At 33.1% G+C, this 20,826-nt stretch overlaps 2 protein-coding genes and 1 long non-coding RNA gene across 3 annotated transcripts; 1 reads left to right on the forward strand and 2 right to left on the reverse strand.

Annotated features, from left to right (window-relative positions):
- Nucleotides 1-4,145: 4,145 nt before the first annotated feature.
- On the reverse strand, nt 4,146-5,989 carry LOC149490687 (uncharacterized). The gene is made up of 4 exons (XM_089707883.1): nt 5,750-5,989; nt 5,365-5,650; nt 4,689-5,004; nt 4,146-4,239 (listed from the first exon to the last, which is right to left on the reverse strand). Exons 1-4 carry the CDS (start codon nt 5,932-5,934, stop codon nt 4,190-4,192), a joined length of 837 nt encoding a protein of 278 aa, XP_089564009.1. The 5' UTR covers nt 5,935-5,989; the 3' UTR covers nt 4,146-4,189.
- A 1,372-nt stretch (nt 5,990-7,361) lies between these two features.
- Nucleotides 7,362-16,435, reverse strand: Asx (transcriptional regulator additional sex combs). Its single transcript, XM_089707558.1, has 7 exons — nt 13,974-16,435; nt 13,740-13,808; nt 13,513-13,586; nt 13,017-13,435; nt 12,703-12,919; nt 12,268-12,378; nt 7,362-11,878 (listed from the first exon to the last, which is right to left on the reverse strand). Exons 1-7 carry the CDS (start codon nt 16,102-16,104, stop codon nt 11,732-11,734), a joined length of 3,168 nt encoding a protein of 1,055 aa, XP_089563684.1. The 5' UTR covers nt 16,105-16,435; the 3' UTR covers nt 7,362-11,731.
- Nucleotides 16,436-18,653: 2,218 nt separating this feature from the next.
- LOC149490689 (uncharacterized) lies at nt 18,654-19,521 on the forward strand. Its single transcript, XR_016317214.1, has 2 exons — nt 18,654-19,027; nt 19,281-19,521. It is a non-coding gene; the product is annotated as an uncharacterized LOC149490689 (long non-coding RNA).
- The last annotated feature ends 1,305 nt before the right edge of the window (nt 19,522-20,826 follow it).

Consider the following 20,826-nt stretch of genomic DNA (forward strand, 5'->3'; position numbering starts at 1 on the left):
GCCTAACCGCAGCTCTCTAAACCTTATAACGACTAAACTGTGGCCATTCGAAGATGGTTCATTTTTCCCGAAATATTGAAATTTTTAGTTTTGCTCCCGTTTGAAGCAAAATATTGGCAAAAACCGCTCGTTCTATGAGAAGTTCGTATAATAAAGTTGTAGTGCATTTAATTTTCTTTCATAAGAGCATAGAACAAAGTCTGTGAGACAAATAGTTCACTCACAATATCTGAAAAACAAAAAGAAGGTAGAAATAGATTTTTAAAGAATTGAAACTGAGGGCATATAAAATCATAAAAAGGATAATACTTTTTCATTTGCAGGATAGGTAATTAACAAAATTACAAAGATAATTAAATTTGCAACAATTTAAGCCTAACCGCAGCTCTCTAAACCTTATAACAACTAAGCTGTGGCCTTTCAAAGATAGTCAGTTTTTCCCGAAATTTTCAAATTTTTAGTTTTGCTCCCGTTTGAACCAAAATATTGGCAAAACCGCTCGTTCTATGAGAAGGTCATAAAATAAAGTTGTAGAAAATTTAATTTTGTTAATTACCTATCCTGCAAATGAAAAAGTATTATCCTTTTTATGATTTTATATGCCCTCAGTTTCAATTCTTTAAAAATCTATTTCTACCTTCTTTTTGTTTTTCAGATATTGTGAGTGAACTATTTGTCTCACAGACTTTGTTCTATGCTCTATTGAAAGAAAATTAAATGCACTACAACTTTATTATACGACTTTCTCATAGAACGAGCGATTTTTGCCAATATTTTGGTTCAAACGGGAGCAAAACTAAAAATTTGAAATTTTCGGGAAAAACTGACTATCTTTGAAAGGCCACAGCTTAGTTGTTATAAGGTTTAGAGAGCTGCGGTTTGGCTTAAATTGTTGCAAATTTAATTAGCTTTGTAATTTTGTTAATTACTTATACTGCAAATGAAAAAGTATTATCCTTTTTATGATTTTATATGCCCTCAGTTTCAATTCTTTAAAAATCTATTTCTACCTTCTTTTTGTTTTTCAGATATTGTGAGTGAACTATTTGTCTCACAGACTTTGTTCTATGCTCTAATGAAAGAAAATTAAATGCACTACAACTTTATTATACGACCTTCTCATAGAACGAGCGGTTTTTGCCAATATTTTGCTTCAAACGGGAGCAAAACTAAAAATTTCAATATTTCGGGAAAAATGAACCATCTTCGAATGGCCACAGTTTAGTCGCTATAAGATTTAGAGAGCTTTAATTAGGCTTAAATTGTTGCAAATTTAATAACCTTAATTTATGTACTGAATGATACTTGTCGGAAACGCATAGTTTATGACTTTTAGAGCAAAAAGTGAAAAAAGTCCAAAATTTTCGCAGTTTATTATTTGCGTATAATCTTTTTTCCTACTTTCCCAAATTTTGTAATTTTGTTAATTACCTATCCTGCAAATGAAAAAGTATTATTCTTTTTATGATTTTATATGCTCTCAGTTTCAATTCTTTAAAAATCTATTTCTACCTTCTTTTTGTTTTTCAGATATTGTGTGTGAAATATTTGTCTCACAGACTTTGTTCTATGCTCTTATGAAAGAAAATTAAATGCACTACAACTTTATTATACGAACTTCTCATAGAACGAGCGGTTTTTGCCAATATTTTGCTTCAAACGGGAGCAAAACTGAAAATTTCAATATTTCGGGAAAAATGAACCATCTTCGAATGGCCACAGTTTAGTCGTTATAAGGTTTAGAGAGCTGCGGTTAGGCTTAAATTGTTGCAAATTTAATAACCTTAATTTATGTACTGAATCATACTTGTCGGAAACGCATAGTTTATGACTTTTAGAGCAAAAAGTGAAAAAAGTCCAAAATTTTCGCAGTTTATCACGTGGTGCGCAGCGAGCACAACTTTTTCGAAGTTGCAAATTGGGATTTACATCACCCTAACTGATCCAAACAACATACCAAAAATTCAAATCTACATCGTGCTTTGCGAATTTAATGTTAATTTCCACTGGCCTAATATATCCGGGGTGCTGATTGGATAACCTCATCAAAACTACAGTAAGATTCTGTTCTGATTGGTTCATTTTCATGCTTCAACGTGTATTCTAGTTTTGTTTATGAACACCTTTGACCTTCTTGCCATAACAGAAAAAAAAAAATTGACAGAAAAATGTGAGAATTGCTATTACGGAAATAGTATGAAAATGTGATGAAAATCGTCATGAAAGGTCATGAACTCATGAAGGAATAAGGATGCAGGATTGGTGCGGGGAATGGGGATTTTTTGGTACTTGGACCATTTGGATGACTCATGACACTCAGAGGGGCCGGCCGGGGCGTTGGTGTGAAATAAGGTTGGCATGTGGGTTGGCAGGTGCAAAAAAATCTCTTTGGTTTTAGGAAATATTTAGGTAAAAACCTGATCTTCAATTTTTTATGAAACTAATTAATTTTCTTCAGCTAATGTAGTGCTTAGATCATGGTTTAAAGGTTTAGATGTAATGCATGAGCGATGAAGTTATGGTTGCGTAGATTTTTTGAATTTATCGCTTTTTCCAGACTATTAAGATGTGTCCAATTTCCAAAGAACGCAATATCACAGAATAGGGTTAAAAGTAGCCGAATAGTAGCTAACGCTAACAAATAACAATATAATATAATAACAATATAATATTAGGGTTGTTGAGGATTCCTCTTCCGCTTCCTCATAATGCGGAAGTTCCGCAATATTTTGGGTTCCTCTACCGTTACCGCATCCTCAAAAATGAAAATAAAAAAACCCTCTTCCGCTAGATCGCTTCCTCAAAATTTTGAGGAAATTTATGAGGATGCTGATCCGATCGGGCGGCGAATTTACAAAGCCTATTTAAACTAATATATGTATGTAATTGAGTTACGAGTCTTATGCCCGTTTTCACCAACATCCCCTAAGTTTATGGGATCCCCTAAACATGCTTAGGGGACCGTTAAAAGATGGTTTCTGTTTCACCAGCCATTAGGGGTCAACTAAACGTTAAAAAGTCCCCTAACTTTAGGAGGCCGACATTTTGGCCCATAAACCGGCACATAAGTAAGTGATCCTTTAAGAAACAAAGATGGATAGTGATTTATATGAGTTTTTAGAAAATTTAGACACGGTTTCGACTATATTCGACGTAAATAACCATCGTAGACCAAAAATATACCGAAAACGACCAAATTACTTCGAAAGTTTTGATGAAACTGATTTTTTTCGGAGATATAGGTTAAGTAAATCATCAGTGTTGTATTTATTGGAAAAGATTGAACACGCCTTAGAATTTCCTGATAATAGGTGAGTACAATCTACTAATTACAAGCTTTTATAAATAGGTTTGTATTTATGCACATGCTATAATAGTGCGCGTGGTATTTTTTTTTTGTTTCTAGTTACGCTACGATTATATTTTCTTTTAAAATTGTGTAGTTACAAATGCTGTCCTTAACTATTTCATTTGCTTTTATTTCAGAAATAATTCTATATCTCCAATAAATCAATTATTAATGACATTGAGGTTTTATGCTACGGGGAGTCACTTGTTAGCTGTGGCAGACATGGGTGGTATCAGTGTGGCTACTTGCAGTCGGATAATAAAGCGAGTATCTGCAGCGATTGTAACTCTACGACCAGAGTTTGTCAACTTCCCTAATACAAGTGAGGAGCAAGAAAACGTTAAGATGGAATTTTATAATATTTCAAGATTCCCTAATGTTCTTGGCTGCATCGATTGTACACATGTGAAAATTCAATCACCAGGTGAAACTTCAAGACTAAACTTTATTACGTTAACAAGTCAGTATTTTACACAAAATAATGTCGTTTTGTATTTTTTTTTTAAGGTGGCGATGATGCAGAGTTATTCAGGAACAGGAAGGGATACATGTCCATAAATGTTCAGACAATAGCATCAGCAAATTTATTAATAAGGGATGTTGTGGCACGTTGGCCAGGTTCAACACATGACTCGGCTATTTATCAAAATAGTCATACATATAGAAAATTTGAAAGAGGAGACTTTACTGACAGCTATTTACTGGGTGACAGTGGATACCCGTTGAAGGTAAAATAGTTAAGCAAGTACAAGTATTTATAAAAGGAAAATATGTATAGAAATAAATACAATCCATGTGTCATAGATAATCAATTTATTTAAAAAAATACAATTTCTCTATTTAGTCATTCTTTGGCACACCAAATAAATTCTTCAGATTGAAGTTTCCACCTGTAAAGTAAATTATAATATTATGAACTTATAAAACAGCAGATATTTTTTTCTTTTCAGAACCATTTGTTGACTCCTTATTTAAATCCTACGACAAGAGGTCAGCAGAAATACAACGAGGCTCACATAAAAACCAGGAATGTGGTAGAAAGACAATATGGAGTCTTAAAACGACGTTTTCCTGTGTTAGCTGTTGGTATAAGACTGGAATTAAAAAATGCAATAAATGTTATTATTGCGTGTTGTGTTTTACACAATATATGTATTTTAAGAAAAGAACGTGAGCCGGTGAATGAAAATAATGTTCCTAATATAGAGGAACTCATTACAAATGGGCAAATAGGAAACATTACCAACATCACATCTCAGAACACATATGGATACAGAAGACTACAAATTACAAATTATTTTGAAAACCTGTTACGTGAAATAAATTAATAATAGCATACCCTTTATTTGGTTAAGAACTTCTATTTTTATTTCTAAATCTTTTCTTGCTGACTCTATTTGTAAACTGTGTAAGGTTCTTTTAAATTCTATTTCTTCTTCCAGCAATTTCTTTTTTAAATCTTCAATTTCAATTTTTTTTTCATTTATCCCCCTGAATCCTGTACACAGGGTAGACACAACTTCCGTCTGGGGATGGTGATTTTCTTTGAGAATTGGTCTACGCCTTTTCCAAAGAGGAGTTCCTAATATATTAGAACATGATGGTGTGTTCACTACATTGTGTTCGTCTCCCTTAACTTCATTTATACCCATGTTCTGGAAACAAATTAATGTACTTTAAAAATTGTTTAGTTTTAAATTTTATACTTTTCTTTTATACTATTTATTTTCTGTATTACTGTGTGCACTTTGGTGTGTACCAATAAACGTTTTTTCTTTTACTCACATGTAGCTTTTTTATATAATTAACATAAGTAGCCCGTCCTCTTTCTATATACAAAAGAGTCATCTTGTTTGTCAAGATCTGATCGGCTTGAGTATTAAGTGAAAAAGTAATTTAAGAAGAAAAGAAAAGATAGAAAAATCCTTTTACACTTTATTAACTTAATACAGTACTAATATTGCCTATAATTAAATTGTTGATTGAATAAAAATTATATATCTAGCAGTACTTACCGTAACCAGTTCAGCGTCTAAAATTATACCCTGCGATTCTTCACTGGTCACTTCTGGATCAATAACATTGATGGATGAAATTGGGATAACTGAATCTGAGTCTAGAACATCAGCAATACCACTGCAACCTCGACCCATTAATTCGCAGACTTGTTCTAATATTGGGTCTGTTTTTATAGTTGAGGGTCCTCCACCGGTTCCAGTTGCACAACTCCTGTTTCTAGAGTTGTACGTTTTTGCTTCGCTTTTCATTTTCTCCCAGACTCTCATGAGAGCATCTTTACTCCTACGATAAAATGTAGATATATAATATGTATAGCTGTTGACCATGTGGTAGTTATCATTAAATGATAAAATATGGCATGTTTGTGTTTATTTAACTAACCTGTACATATTTCCCGTTGCATTATATTGAGAACAGAGGTTTATCCAAGCCTCGTTCTTAGCTTGGTTGGTTGTACCATCTGTTCTTTTATTTAAAATGATGTTTTTAAAAATACACACCAATTTCACCAACTTATCTTTTTCGTCCACTGTAAAATTTTGACTACGCTTCCTTTTTTCAGCCATTTTATTATGATAATCGATTGTCTAACGCAACTTAATTATTTGTGAAATTTAAAAATAACACGGAAGCTAAGAGGCGATTATAATGAGATTAAAACAAACATAAATGTCAACCAACTGTCAAATACAAGTTACCACAGATTAAATGCATGTTTCGTTATGCATATACAGAGTAAAAATGCTAGAAAATATTAAATTAATTAAAAAAATGAATGAAATTATATTTATTATTGCTATGAAAACATTATTTATCATAAACTACATCTATTTGTGTAAAAACTTCAGAGAATTTTATGAAAAACGATATTATTTAAAAGTATCGATAAGTCTACAAGTGAAACAATCACTAACATCGAAAAAAAAACGTCACATAGTTATGTAACCCCTAGTTAGGGGATAGAAATGATGGTGAAACGCAATTTTATATAGGGGCTAGTTTAGGGGACCTTTTAAGTAAAGGGTCCCATACTTATGTGGTAGTATAGGGGATGTTGGTGAAAACGGGCAGGACTCTACTAACGAACAAGAGTAGAGTCTTACTCTATAAAATATTTATATCTGCGCCTAACACTTCTCTCGATAATAATATAACATTTTCTCTCATACTCAAAAGAAACATATTTTACCAAAGATATCAAAATGATGAATCGAATGTCAAAAGTCATTTTAAATTAAAAAACAAACAAGTTGTTTAAGCTTACATAATATCTACCAGTTAGTTTTTTTTTTGTGGAAATCGCCTAATGTCGCTTCTGGCACTGAGTAGATTAGGTTTTTTCGAGTAATATGCATAAACAAAAGCTCAGATCTGAGTCCGGCTCGTGACTCAAATAGTATAGTACTTAGAGGCTTTGTAAATTCGCGATCGGGTGAGCTAACCTCCCCTAACCCTAAAACATCAATATGTACAGACAGGAGAATGGCTTTTGTTTTAATTTTTAATTTTAAAAGTTTTTGTTTTTTAATAATTTTGATTATACATAATTTCCTATCATCCTCATCCTCATCCGCATCCTCTTCCTCAAAAAAATCCTCTTCCTCATCCGCATCCCCTAAATTTGTGTGTGAAAATTCCTCTTCCTCCTCCTCTTCCTCATAATCACTTCCTCAACAACCCAAGCTTATAAATAATGGATATTTGTGAAAAAGGACGAGGTTATAACACACATAAAAAAATCACTTCATCCGAAAAGAAATAAGCATTGTAATCGGTTCAGTAGAATTTTCGTGAAAGAGTAACAAACACACACACACACATCCTCACAAACTTTCGCATTTATAATATTAGTAGGAAGTAGGATACTAATACTTAAGTACTATTTTCTAAAAAAATGAACCTATCCAGAAATACATAGGGTAACTTAATGGACTTAAAACAGTGCTTCTTTTAGAAAGAGAACTTTATATGTACCAAAAAATAAAACGCAAAATTTCTAAAGAACATAATTTTAATTAGAGAAAGTGTTCATGTGCTTAAATTAACTTATACCAATAAATAACAATTGCGAATTTTGTACATAATAAATGTATGGTGTGAAAACTTAAATAGAACTAGTTATTACTGTTATACGTATTCCGATAAACCTATCTGTTTTTAAATAAATTCCTTCGAGCGTAGCAAGCCCACCAACATTTTCATGTGAAATATTTGGGTGATCAGTGAATAAATTTTGATGATAAATAAATTCACTGGTTCATAATTATATTGTAATTTTGTTTTCTAAAAATAAACAGTCCAAGGTATTTAATGCCCCAAAATTTACGTCATTAAATACTAGTTTATAGGATTATTCTCAATTATTTATTCATTGATAATTAAGATGATTTATGAAATTATGAAACACTATTTGATATTTCGGATCTTTACCGAGTAATCATAATAGAATGTATTCTAATAAAAGACTTAATATTTTAGATACCTAACATAAAAATTGTCGGTAATGACGTTACATCTGAAAATTAAAGATTTTAAATGATACTTATGCCTATATACGCTGCATTAATGAAATATCAAATAAGCCATGTTTACATATTAATATTTTCAAAAAGAAAATTTGCTATAAAAAAATCCTAATATTGAAAGTGATTAAATTGTACCTATAGCTTGACTGCAACCGCTGTACCGCGCCTTAGGTATGTGCGCGGCGAGGCGGGGGAGAGTTCCGACATGGTTCCGACTTCCGAGTTCTAACTCGTGCTCTTTCTTACCCGGTCCCCGCCTCACCGCACATACTTGGGGTGCGGTACAGCGGTTGCGGTCAAGCTATTGTACATCAGTATAGTGCCCGGCAAACTTCTTGGCCAAAAAGTAGCGTGGTGGGGGAAGTTTGCGCATCAAGTTTAGTACATTTTTATATGCGCAAGCTTCCCCCACCACGCTACTTTTTGGCCAAGAAGTTTGCCGGGCGATATACGTGTGTGATGAAGATATTTTCAGAAGATTCAAAAAACAGTAGCAGCAAGTGCACCTTGGTATGTATGTATAATTTGTAAATAATATAAACGTTGTGTCAACAAGGCAAGGAAATGTAAACCCATGGTTCCTTGGAATATTTACAATAGAAAACGTTTCTTTTTGAACAAAGATTAAGCTGATAAAAAAAAACAGGACAAAAAAGAAAATACGCAGATTGTCACAGAGTGCAAAACATTACAAAACTACTTCGTAAAAAACATATTTACTGAGCAGGTATAAAATTACCAATACCCTATAACTAAATACAGAAAAACGTTTTATATTCACGATCATTTGCAAGTATATCTCCATGTCAAAAATATATTTCAATAAAATCAACATTAAGACCGCTTGTTACAGAAGCTAGAAAACGCGCAAACAAAAAAATATGCAAATAGGTAGGTACCTACCAAAAAAGATAAGAAATAAAGTATCGGTCTGAAAATTTGATTGGGACAATTTTAATATGTACTATGAAAATGCTTATGTTCACATAGCTTAGCCTAGGGTATAAATATTTGTATAATTGCAGAAAGCCGCAAGTTCTCGAAGACTTAATATTTGTATAAAATGGCACTTTAGTTTAGGTATAGGTGAGCCGTAAATAATTTTTAAAATATGCGTTATCCGATGTGATATTTGATTACTCGGCCGGTAAGGCCACAGGCACAACAGTTAAACTGTTAATAAATTTGTGAAGCAAAGAAGGTGGAATTACTCCATCGAAAGAGAGAGGACCCTCGACCAGTCTACTCGACTGGCCGGACATTAAGGCCCCGATTAGTGATGTCGGAAAGTTGTATTTATGCTCAACAGTTCGCTTGCGCGAATCAGAGCGAGGTATCGCAACCAATTTAAATTATTTTTTATTTATAAACGTATTTATTGCTCACCTACACGATATGAAAAAATATGCATATTTCAGCTGAGCCATGTCTATCAATATATGGGACAAAATGTGTTAGCGCACATCTATTGACTTGTACCTACATGTTTTGTTAAACTAAGGTCAGGTAAAATAAGTTCAGTATGGATGCATGAATGTGTGCAGCAATTCTTTTCAAAAAAGTATTCTTAGGTAAGTATAAAAAAATTGCAAGTATGAAATCCACACCAATTTCAGTCTATTATTATCCAAAGATAAGAGTTACAAAACTTATTTTCATTAATATTTTGCGAGTTTAATAGTACGCTAATGTTATCATTACTTTTATCATAAAATAATTTGTAGATTATTATTTAAATATAAGAAACAGGTGGTTTTAGAACCACAATGAGCAATTTTCTGTACTATATATAAGGACAAATACAAATATATGTGTGAAACTATCAAATGTTCAATGTACACTAAACTTTGCATTAAAAACTGAGTGTCATATATTTTAGCATTTTTAATTTAACAAAATCTTACTTATAAATGATTGAAAATTTGCACAGAAGTGTAAATTTTTCAAGATAGCTTCAATTATATATTTAAATCTACACAATCGCTTAAAACTATATCCGATGTTACACTCATCAGCCTTCTCGGGACAATAAATATCTGTACATACACTTACAAAAAAAAACAGTACAATTAATATACATATATATAATTTTAAACAATTATGATAAATTGAAAATCAGCATAATAAATGTCATATTTCCTTATGCAATATCAAGAAAGATGCAGAGGATATCAATGATGTTATAAGTAAAAAGGTGTAGATAGGTTTTTGGAAATAAAATCAGTTTACTTCAGTTGTTTCTTTCTGAGGTTGATCTTTACGATAGTTGAATCATGTTATGCCATGTAAAGCTCACACACTTGGAGCAGGAGCAATACCGGTTGCACGGCAGTTGGAGCAATTAAAAAGCCAAAGAGGCCAATTAAAAAATTGCTCCTGTTTGTCTATACCCATCACAAATAAGGGTGCAATTCCAATATTGCCCATGCGGCAGGAACGTGAGGAGCCGGCTTTAGAGTGCCGTTTTTGAAGATCGAATGTTGTATTGGTAACCTATCTACACCTTTTTAATTTTCTTATACAGTAGAAACCGATTATCCGAATTAATTGCGACCGGGATCGATTCGGATAACCGGACATAGGCTGGTAATAAAGAAAAACAAAGAGTTACACATAAAATAAACTTTAAAAAGCGCAATATGGAGTGTCTAGCGTTGTTTTGCGTGATTTTGCTTCATGCTTTCAACAATATCATTTGAAATTTATCTGAACTCCAGTGATTTCAATCTTGTAACAACAAAGCAAAACAGAAATTACTTGATTTTAATTTTTTATATATGCTAAGGACTGATGCGATAATTGGCGATTCGGATAGTCGGCGTTCTACTGTAATTGGTGAATATCTTTATATGGGAATATTTAAAAAAAATATTATGTATAAAATGAACGAATTTTTATGTACTTAGTTAAAAATACTTTCAATAAAGTATTTTTAAATGTACTCACATTTTCAGTAATCATTTAAGTCTGAAGTATTGCAATAAAGTAAGATTATAAACAATCTTACTTTATTGCAATACATTTGTCGAAAACCCCAAGCTCACTTGACTTTAGATTTGAGTACCATTATATTGATATGAAAAGCAGCGAAAACTTAAAAAATTGTGATGCTTTAAAAAAATTATCTTATTCTAATAACTAGATATCCAAACATAAACCTTAAAATATATTATTTATGATTCGGTGCATAACCATTCATTGTTAGAATCATAATTATATATAGATCCCCATGTGAAATTTACATACATAACCTATTTGTTTTATTTAAACAATATCACTACAAAACATTTGTGCACATGTATAAATATTTCCCGTACAATTTTGTCAATTATTAATGACTCTATAATAAGAAACAATTTGTATTACATAATATGTATCCATCCACAAGCTAGGTATTGCTAACAAAGGTACAATTAATTTGAAATATACACTGTATAAATATATCTTTTACATATTTTAGTACTGCACCTAGACATCCCACAGTGCTATCGCTGTTGGATCATTTGCTCATTCATAAAATTACCGCACTCGCATTCTAGTGATTATTATCAAAATGATACAATTTATTTACACTATTTTACCGAATTATAAATAAAAAGTGTCTCAGAGACAGTCCTGATCTACATGCCACTCTCCGTTCTAAAATGTTCTCGAAAACAAGTGAAGACTTGACATGTTTAAATCATTTAGCACCACCGTTCATACAACCGCATTACATTCCATTTGGCTTCATATTTCACTTTACCGTCCAATGTATCACTGCACTCTTAACACAAAATTAAAATAATTATCAGTCTATTGCTTGGATATGGCAAGTTATTCGGACGAGCTCGTGTGGTCAGCGTATAAGACAGGTGAGGCAGAGTTCCGCGGAGCCGATGCAGTCGTCGTGGCAGAAGGCGCCGCACTTCTTGCACAGAATCATTGCGCGCAAGTTGCACACGCACGAATCGTCCGCGCCCACGCTTCTGCATCGTGTTACGTTCTGAAAAAATATTTTTAAGTTAACTTTGTATTAGTGGAAAAATTCTGAACAATAATCCTCATGCTCCATTTCGACCTTTTAGAGATCGATCTTTGATCGAAATCGTGACGTGGTAGCATAATAGATAAAAAGACAGACAGGATTTAATACAACAATAAAATTGAAGTAATGATATGAATAGCTGTATTTCCTGAAATCCTGATAAGTTTCCATTTACATCAAATTCTTTAAATTTTTTAAGTTATTCATGTTTCAATCAAATAAGTAAACTGAAACTATTAAATTAATCAAAAAAACATTATTTATAGTACTTTATAATTATACATATTGTGTAAAAAAATTATTATCTAATCATTTTCTAGAGCAAGCAATGAAATAGTGTAACTTACAATATTTATATTCTGATTGGTGGGTGGCGCACTAGATGCTCGAGGCGCAACATTCGGAGTTCTTTGAACTAGAATATATTGACCCATATTGTTTGGCCGATTCTCATTTATCTGGAACAAACAATACAATAATGATATTCATTACACTGTTATTAAATTAAAAATTCATTTTAGGTTTAGGTTCTAATTATAAATGAAGAAAAGGAAGAAGAAATATTTATTATAGAAACAAAACTTGTCGTCTACCATATTATGTTCAAAAAACTTCATCGATATTACGCTCTTATCAAGTAGATGAAAACAATGAATGGACTTCATGCATATATGTAACTATATACGCGCAACTGCGCGTGTGCGAATTACATATAATATTGAGTAGTGTCTCTGTAAAACACGAAACTAGCTATATGTATGGTATTTTAAAGTGTGAATTACCTCATTGTGTTGTATCACAGCTCCAGACACTTGTCTAACTAGAACGGGAGGCGGAGGGCGAGGTTGCCGCGTGGGTCTCGTCAGTAGCGCCGGGGGAGGCCTTAACTGACTCCGCAGGGCATCTCGGTTTGGACTGTTCTGAATTACAGCTTGACATATCTGATAGCTCCTTTCAAGGTTCACTGCTCCTGGAGGCACTTTGTTTGTGCTGCGACTCCTAAAACAATTAAAATGTAAACCAATTCAATTTTATTCTTACAACATAGTAAATTGTATTTTATTACAGGGATAATGTGGAGACAACAGATTTTTACCTGCTCGACTCTTTTCCCGATTTTGATTTCTTGCCAGAAGATCTAACTGTGTGTGTCACTGAAGAATTCACTTGAGGATTTGCTACAGTTGTACTAGACACTAAACTAGGTGCCGCATCTGTTTCTTGCTTTAACGTGTCTTTCATTGATTGACAGCTCTCCGACGAATTTGATGACTCCATATTAAAATTAGCATCTCTCTCCTCTTTAAACATGCAATTCTCATCATTCATATTTACATCTTCTATACTTGTTTTCGAGTCTTCACTCACGTACTTTGCACTGTCTGTGTTCATGTTGGAAAAATTATGTAATGTTATTATGTTTTCATTGTTTACCCATTCATTTTCTGATTTCCATAAAATTGAAGAGTTTTTAGGTTTGGCTGGGTCTTGCATGTCTTCAGGGTATGATACCATCTATAAAAAGTTAATAAATCTTATTACTGTTGAACTTTTTCAATTAATGAATAGTTAAAATAAAAAGCCACACTTACTGATGTATTTGTCACTTCCATCATTGGCAAGGAAGTAGTCTGTGTCATTGGCATTGTGACTATTGCAGTAACATCTAAAATAAGGATTCACTGTCATAAAAAATATAATATTTTCAGTAAAGTACCATAGCAATTTTCAAATGACAACTAACTGACAAATTAGTATACAAATTAACAACTACCTACATATGTTTTTATTCTGCAATTGTCATCTGAATAAAACTTACTTGTTTCACTCATATAAGATGTCAGTTCCATGAAATTAGGCTGTGGTGTATACTTTACATCTTCACTCTCTGAAATATTTAAGAATGTTTATCAATGGAACTGAATAATATTTAGTTGCGAAAGTAGTTACGAAATTTATTAATACTGAATAAAATTAAAATGTACCTATTTACTAGATATACATAAATTATATAATATAAGTATATTTTATTTAAATATATTGTTTCACTTACGAGATGTAATAATAGGTAAGCCACCAGTCTCTAAGATAAATGACTCAGCATCCTTAAAATGTTCATCATAATAGTTGGGAGCATCTTGTACACCTTTACATTTTTCAGGAGACTTATGAACACTTGCATTTTCATCATTTTGCAAATCCACATTCTGATGAACCAGTGTCTTATCATCAGTGTCCTTTATCATTTCAATATTTTCATAGGATTCCTCATCTACTTCATCTTTAGTTATTTTAGGAGATGCTTCAGGTTGTGTGGGAATGTTATTCATGTAAACATTTTCACTGTTTTCAGACAGTTCAGGTACAAATTTATTTCTAGACTCTTCACTTCTTGTTTCTCTCTCAGAGCTTAAATTATTGCTTTCTTGGTCTTGTTTGATTTCATAGTCTCTTTCATGGTCATTAGACTCATTTACGATAGAAACATTGTTAAGATGGGCCTCTATTTTTAAGCTGGACATAGAAGAAACACTTCGTTCATCATATTCATAAGCAGATGTAGTAGCCTTGCTGTCTTCACTGTTAGTGTCACCAATATCATGCTCTGGGTAATCATTATCATTGTTTTGGTATAATTGATCTGGATTTTCATTTGTCTCTACGTCAGAACCATTACAACTTGTTTGTTCTGCATGCTTTGGAATGAAAGCTGTGTCATTAGTAGGATTGGCTTCAAATCTAATTTTCTTAGAAAATGAATATTTATCACAATCATTGTTTATTCTCTTTATGCCTTCAAGTGAGTCAGTATCAGAAGTTGAACACTTTACTTCTTCAAAGTGTTTAGGAGTTGTGGGTTCTTCATCATACCTTAATCTTTTTGAAAATCTGTACTCTTCATCATCACTGCTTAATCTTTTACTACATTCAGTGTAATTATTATCAGAATCATTGCACTTATCTTCTTCAAAATCTTTTGATGTACTGCATTCCTCTATTTTGACTACAGTCATATCTAGATCTTGTTTAATTTCATTTTCACTGTCTGGAAGTAGAAGAGGATCAACAGGTGTAGTTGATACAGTATCTTCATTTCTAACTACAGAGGAATCTGAAAAACTAAAATCTATTGGATATTCAACATAGCCATGACTGTGTCCCCTAGTATTTTTAATAGGCAACAAATCTGGTATTGGAGCAACAGTTTTGTTAGTTGCTATGCTACAATCTTCATCATTTTCTTCAACTTTTGAGGATGAGCGTGTCACAGCTCCGACAGAACGCATTCTCTTGCTATTACTTGATGATTTACTTTTCTTAACTTTGGGTACAGTACTGCTACTAGTTATTGATGCCGTTGGTCTTAGTTTTATTGTGGTTTTTAATGATGGTCGTTCTGAATTTACATTTGTTGAAGATTTTTCCTTTCTTGATTTTTCACCCCAAAATGGCTCGAAATGCTTAAGTTTCCAAGGATCTATTTTACTCTTTTCTTTTTCTGCTTCAGTCTTCATTTTCTGCTGATTTTCTGGTGTAAATTCACCTCCAGAGAGACTTTCTTGCCATTCTAAGCAAGCACGCGCAAAAAATTCATTATTAAGACTAGATGAACTTAACCTTCCTGAAGAACTAATTCTATCAACATTGGGAAGTAATTGTCCAAGTTTACACTGATACAAAGGAGGCAATAGTGAAAATGTATGTTTATTTAATAATTGCCTGATATTGGTGTTAACAAGTATAGAGTCTGGTGTCTCTAAGTCAATACAACCTTCTCTAGTTTGTTGTAACTGAGCAGCTGTGGACAATTTTTTTCCACTTCTTTTTCTTGGTTTTAAACAGAAACCTGGGATACTAGCCAACACTTCCCGCATTGTTGATGGTTTATTTGATGAAGATGGTTCAGTACATGTTGACGCGGCCGTCCATTCTCTGTTTTCGGCTGGTGGAGGTGGAGGTAAAGGTTTAACTATGATTCTTGGTAAAGGCCTGGAGTGGTTAGAACTTTTTTTCCTTCGTTTCGACTGTTTTTTGGAGGAATGTTTACTAGGCTTTTCATTATCTTGTGGAATGCGAATGACAGTATATTGCTCATTCGTACTGCATGTCAAGTATTTATTTTCAGAGGAATTGTCTGAATATTCCATGTCCATACTTTCGACGGGTGATACATCTAACTCCATTTTCGATAAATTGATATTAGATGATTGTAAAATGGACCTGTAAAATAACGTGTATATAAAAAGTGAAGAGTAAATGCCGCACACAGTTGCTTTTCAACCCATTGTGTATATTCTGAAAGCGTAAATCACATTTCTTTCATAAGTCATTAATGTAACTATTCATCACTGCTTTATGTTTCAATATATTTATAGATGGATATTAAATTATTTATTCCATTGCAAATTCTTTTCACAAAGTCCCACTGCCCTGCAAGAAGTTTAGTTTTAGGTACCTAGGTGCTGAAACCCGAATACAGTAAAATCCAAAATGTCACAACAACAGAAAATGGATCCCGACTGAATACGTTCCTTTTCAAGTGACTTTTTGATGATCCTAATCATTCAATAAAATTGTACGATATTTATCTAAAATCCACAATATCCACAAAATAAAATCATGATTATTAAATGAAGTGGTCTACGATTTACGAATATTGTATTAAAAATTAAAACGTGCAGAAAATATTGAAAAATGAAGATAAATAATTCAAAATTCATTCGAATGTCGTATACAATCAACTTCACTAGTAATTATGTAACCATATTAGGTTTTATTTATTCTCGGAGCAATTAACAAGCCTGGAGAAGTAACAATTAATTGAACGTTTCTTATATAGTGGCTCTCTTTTATTCAATACCCTAATTAGTGCGATAGAAAGAGACAACACACTGTTATCGGCTTGGCATTCAAATCTACATGTAGCCACTTTTTGTTCTAAAAAGGTAGTGCTTGCCACAAATTTATCGAATACTAAAATATCGATAAATAAAAAAATTGAGTTATAAAATTGCTTGAGATAATTTAAACGAATCTATTTGGAATTATTCATATTTTACGATGCGTACTGACTACCTTGCATTGTATGGTAGTGGTATTTATAAAAAAATATTATTAGGTATTTCGGTTTAGGTTGTTTTTATGGTTTCGTAAAAAGGTACGTATTTTTTCCTGCTTTCATAGATTCATTCATAGAATTATACGTATATATCTTACTTCCACCTGGTTGATCATTTTACAAATCAATAATCGTATCCTACTAATATTATAGAAGCGAAAATATATAAGAATGGACTCTTTCACGTAAAAACTACTGAATGAGTTTTTATTAAACTTTACAATTAAATTTTAATTTATAGTTTAAACATCAGCATAGCATATAGGCTACAATTTACCGCGGGAAAATAACTCATTCCCACGGGAAAAAATTGTTTGTTTGTTCCCAGAGAACACGCGGGGCACCTCTAGCTTAAAATATTTTTTTTCAAATAAAACAAATAAACATGTAATTTTTTTTACAACATTTTAATTCGATACTTAATTACCAAATTACAATATTTATTATTTAAAATAGATGCCACCGTAAACTTGTGGCACAGCATCTCTGCAAAGCACTTTACTTTTCTTCCCGTCTGATTCGAAATGATTTGAACAAAGCCGAGAATGTTTTGAAGGCTTCCAATTTTCCCTGTGCTATAGCTTTAACCCAAACATCTTTTAATTTTTCTCAAGCCAGAAACCTGCAAATAACAATAAAATCCATACTTAAATACCTTTTTTTCTCCTAACTTAAAGCAGTCATTATCAATGAAGTAGAGATTGTCTAATCTAAAAATGAACGCCCCTCCACTAAACTTAATTGTTTCAATGTGTGAGGACAAATAATTATTGAACCACTTTATATGTGTGCGCGCGTCGATTCTACTGCAAACTTTGACACTCGCGCACTGATTTGTCAACTAATCGGGCGATCAGTTCAGGTGCCTAGCATTGTATGGCGGGGAGAGCGCGCTATGTACGGAATGACACGTCCGTTCTGTCGTGCATCGCGTCATTTATGCACTAGTTGGCCAACTGGTCCTGTCGTTCGGGCATGGACGGGACTGGAGGACTGAACGACCAATGAGGCAGACCAATTTGTGTGTATTGCGTCTATACACGTACTTTGAATGTGAGCGTAAACACAGTGGAGGGGCGTTCATTTTTAGATTAGACAATCTATACTTCGTTCCTACTCAAGTATCGATAATTGCACAACACTATGGAAGTTATATTTTGCATTTTTTCTAAAAACTAAGCTGATTATGATTTCATTTCAATGATTACGGTTAGATAAAACATAGATGATTATGAAAATAACGTAAATTCACTTATTTATAACACAATTAACAAAATAATTGATCAAAACACTAACCTGTGAAATGACAAATTCCTATCTTCATCCGATTTCCCAGTACTACGGCTTTTACAGCCGTAAACAACACAAGCCATGTAATCTTTAGTAAATTATCTTTTCAGAAAATAACATATGAAACTAAAAAACACGTTTTTCACTTTAAAAACAATAATTAAAATCACCAAGCGATGATCACCAGACTGGTGATCAAAACAAAACGAAATGGAGCCATGTCATTTCAAACTGTCGAGCTGACATATATCGGTCCTCTTTTTTCGCATGACATTTTGCCATAAGTTAAAAGGGCCAAACTAGTGTTATTAATGTTCAATTAATTGTTACTTCTCGTAGACAGAGAAACCAATAGACAAATTGATAGTTTATGTCGCATTCACACAAGAAAAAGAGCAACTTATGCCGGTGTTGTGTAAAGAAATGAGAAAGAACGATAAAATTTTTTGTTTCACCCAGCGTGCCACTTTTTTCAAGAAAAGAAACCTACTTTGCTAAACAAAGTTTGACAGCTAACTATCGTCTTCCCTAAAAATATAGTTTTTACATGTTCTAAGTTACGTAATTCATGGTATGTTTGGTTTTTAATGATTTAGACTTACTGTTAATACCTTATAAAATAATACCATGGTGCGGTGTAGCGTTAAAGGGTATTAAAGTGATAGTGGAACGAAAATGCCTGGATTGTCTTTTCACTCGTAAGTATACAACTCTTTATCAGTTTATAGGCCTTCATGATATTTCAGCGTGTTAATATGTTGTGTATCACGTGCTGTTGACTTGAATACATTGTTTAAAAACCACAAAAATAACAATTATAAATTTTAACCTAAAAAATTTTGTGTTGCCAACTTTTCTACAAATTGTTACCCACTATTATGGGAAATAATAATATATATTCTGCAGTGTGTATTTAATTAAATATCTGAAATATTCAATGGCTTGTTCCAGTTTTCCTGAACCGGATAATTTACGACAAATTTGGATTGTAGCTACAGGATGAACAGATTGGAAACCAAAACCGAAGGTTAGAAAGTATTACGGCAATCACCACCACCGCGACGCTGCCCCGCCGAAGACAATGGACACTCTTGGTTCCAACTTCCAACATTGAACCGGAGGGACGTAGTTAATTAAGTTAGAGATAATTTAAATGTAATTTTTTTATTACAATAAATTATTATTAAGTAAATTTCGTTTTTTTTTTGCGCGTTCGCGGGTCGGTCAATATAATTAACGTGTGTATCTGTTAATACTTACGAAAATAAACATTCTTTTATTTTTTTTATTTTATTTTATAAAAAATAATGAACAATCGAGTTTTCATCTACATTATCATTACATACACATTTTTATATGGGATTATGATAATGATATATATTATACATACTAGTGGTCCACCCCGGCTTCGCCCGTGGTACATATTTCGCAATAAAAGGTAGCCTATGTCCTTTCTCAGATATCAAAATATCTACATACCAAATTTCATGCAAATTGTTTTAGTAGTTTAGGCGTGATTGAGTAACAGACAGACAGACAGAGTTACTTTCGCATTTATAATATTATATAGTATGGATTATATTATAATATATAGGTATGTGTATATACATAATATGTATTACCCATCTAAAAGTAATATGTTTATTATATACTAGCTGCGCTCCGAAAACCATACATACATATGTACATACATAATTACAAACATTTTCTCTTTATAATATTAGTATAAACATGTAAGTATGTAATGTGGATATCTCATTATTATCCACTTATGTTATGTGAATAATGATATTGAGAGATTTGTATCTTACAAATTGCGGGGTAAATTTTCCCTCACATGGTAACCCTAAATATTGTGACGTATTCTTTTTTATCTCTTTCTGCGACACGCATTGCCGGTGTCTATTGGATTCTCTGTCTACGTTACTTCTCCAGGCTAGTTAATTGCTCCGAGTATTTATTATTAAATAATTGTTGTGCTTGAACTTAAAAATCTAACGCAGTTGTATAATGGCTGGCGTCCACTAGGCGGATCGGGCCGGGCCGCATCGCAACGCAAAAATACGCCGGCCTATGTTTTGTATGAAACATCGTCCATTAGCGACGGATCGGGTCGGGGCGGGCCGCAACACATTGGCGGATATCGCTTCGCAGGCGGATTTCTGCCGGCGGTGCGCTGCGGCCCGGCCCGCCCCGACCCGTCTAGTGGACGCAGGCAGGCGGATGTAAGCGGCGAGCGTCTGTTAGATAAAATCCGCCTAGGCGGTCCGCCGCGCCCCGTACAGGTGGACGCAGGAGCAAACAGCGCGTCCATTAGAGACGGCCCGTTGCGATGCGGCCCGGCCCGATCCGCCTCTAATGGACGCCTAGCATTATTTCAACCGAAAATTAGTGATTATAATAATGGAAAGGTGTGCTGTTTAATTGATCACGTCTTGATCACGTATATATTATAATATATTACGATTCGTCATTATATATTTAATGTAAAGATAGC

The sequence above is a fragment of the Colias philodice genome, chromosome 2, assembly GCF_061535455.1.
Source record: "Colias philodice isolate Cphi_HAF_F1 chromosome 2, ilColPhil1 Martin Lab GWU primary, whole genome shotgun sequence".
Classification (NCBI taxonomy): domain Eukaryota; kingdom Metazoa; phylum Arthropoda; class Insecta; order Lepidoptera; family Pieridae; genus Colias; species Colias philodice.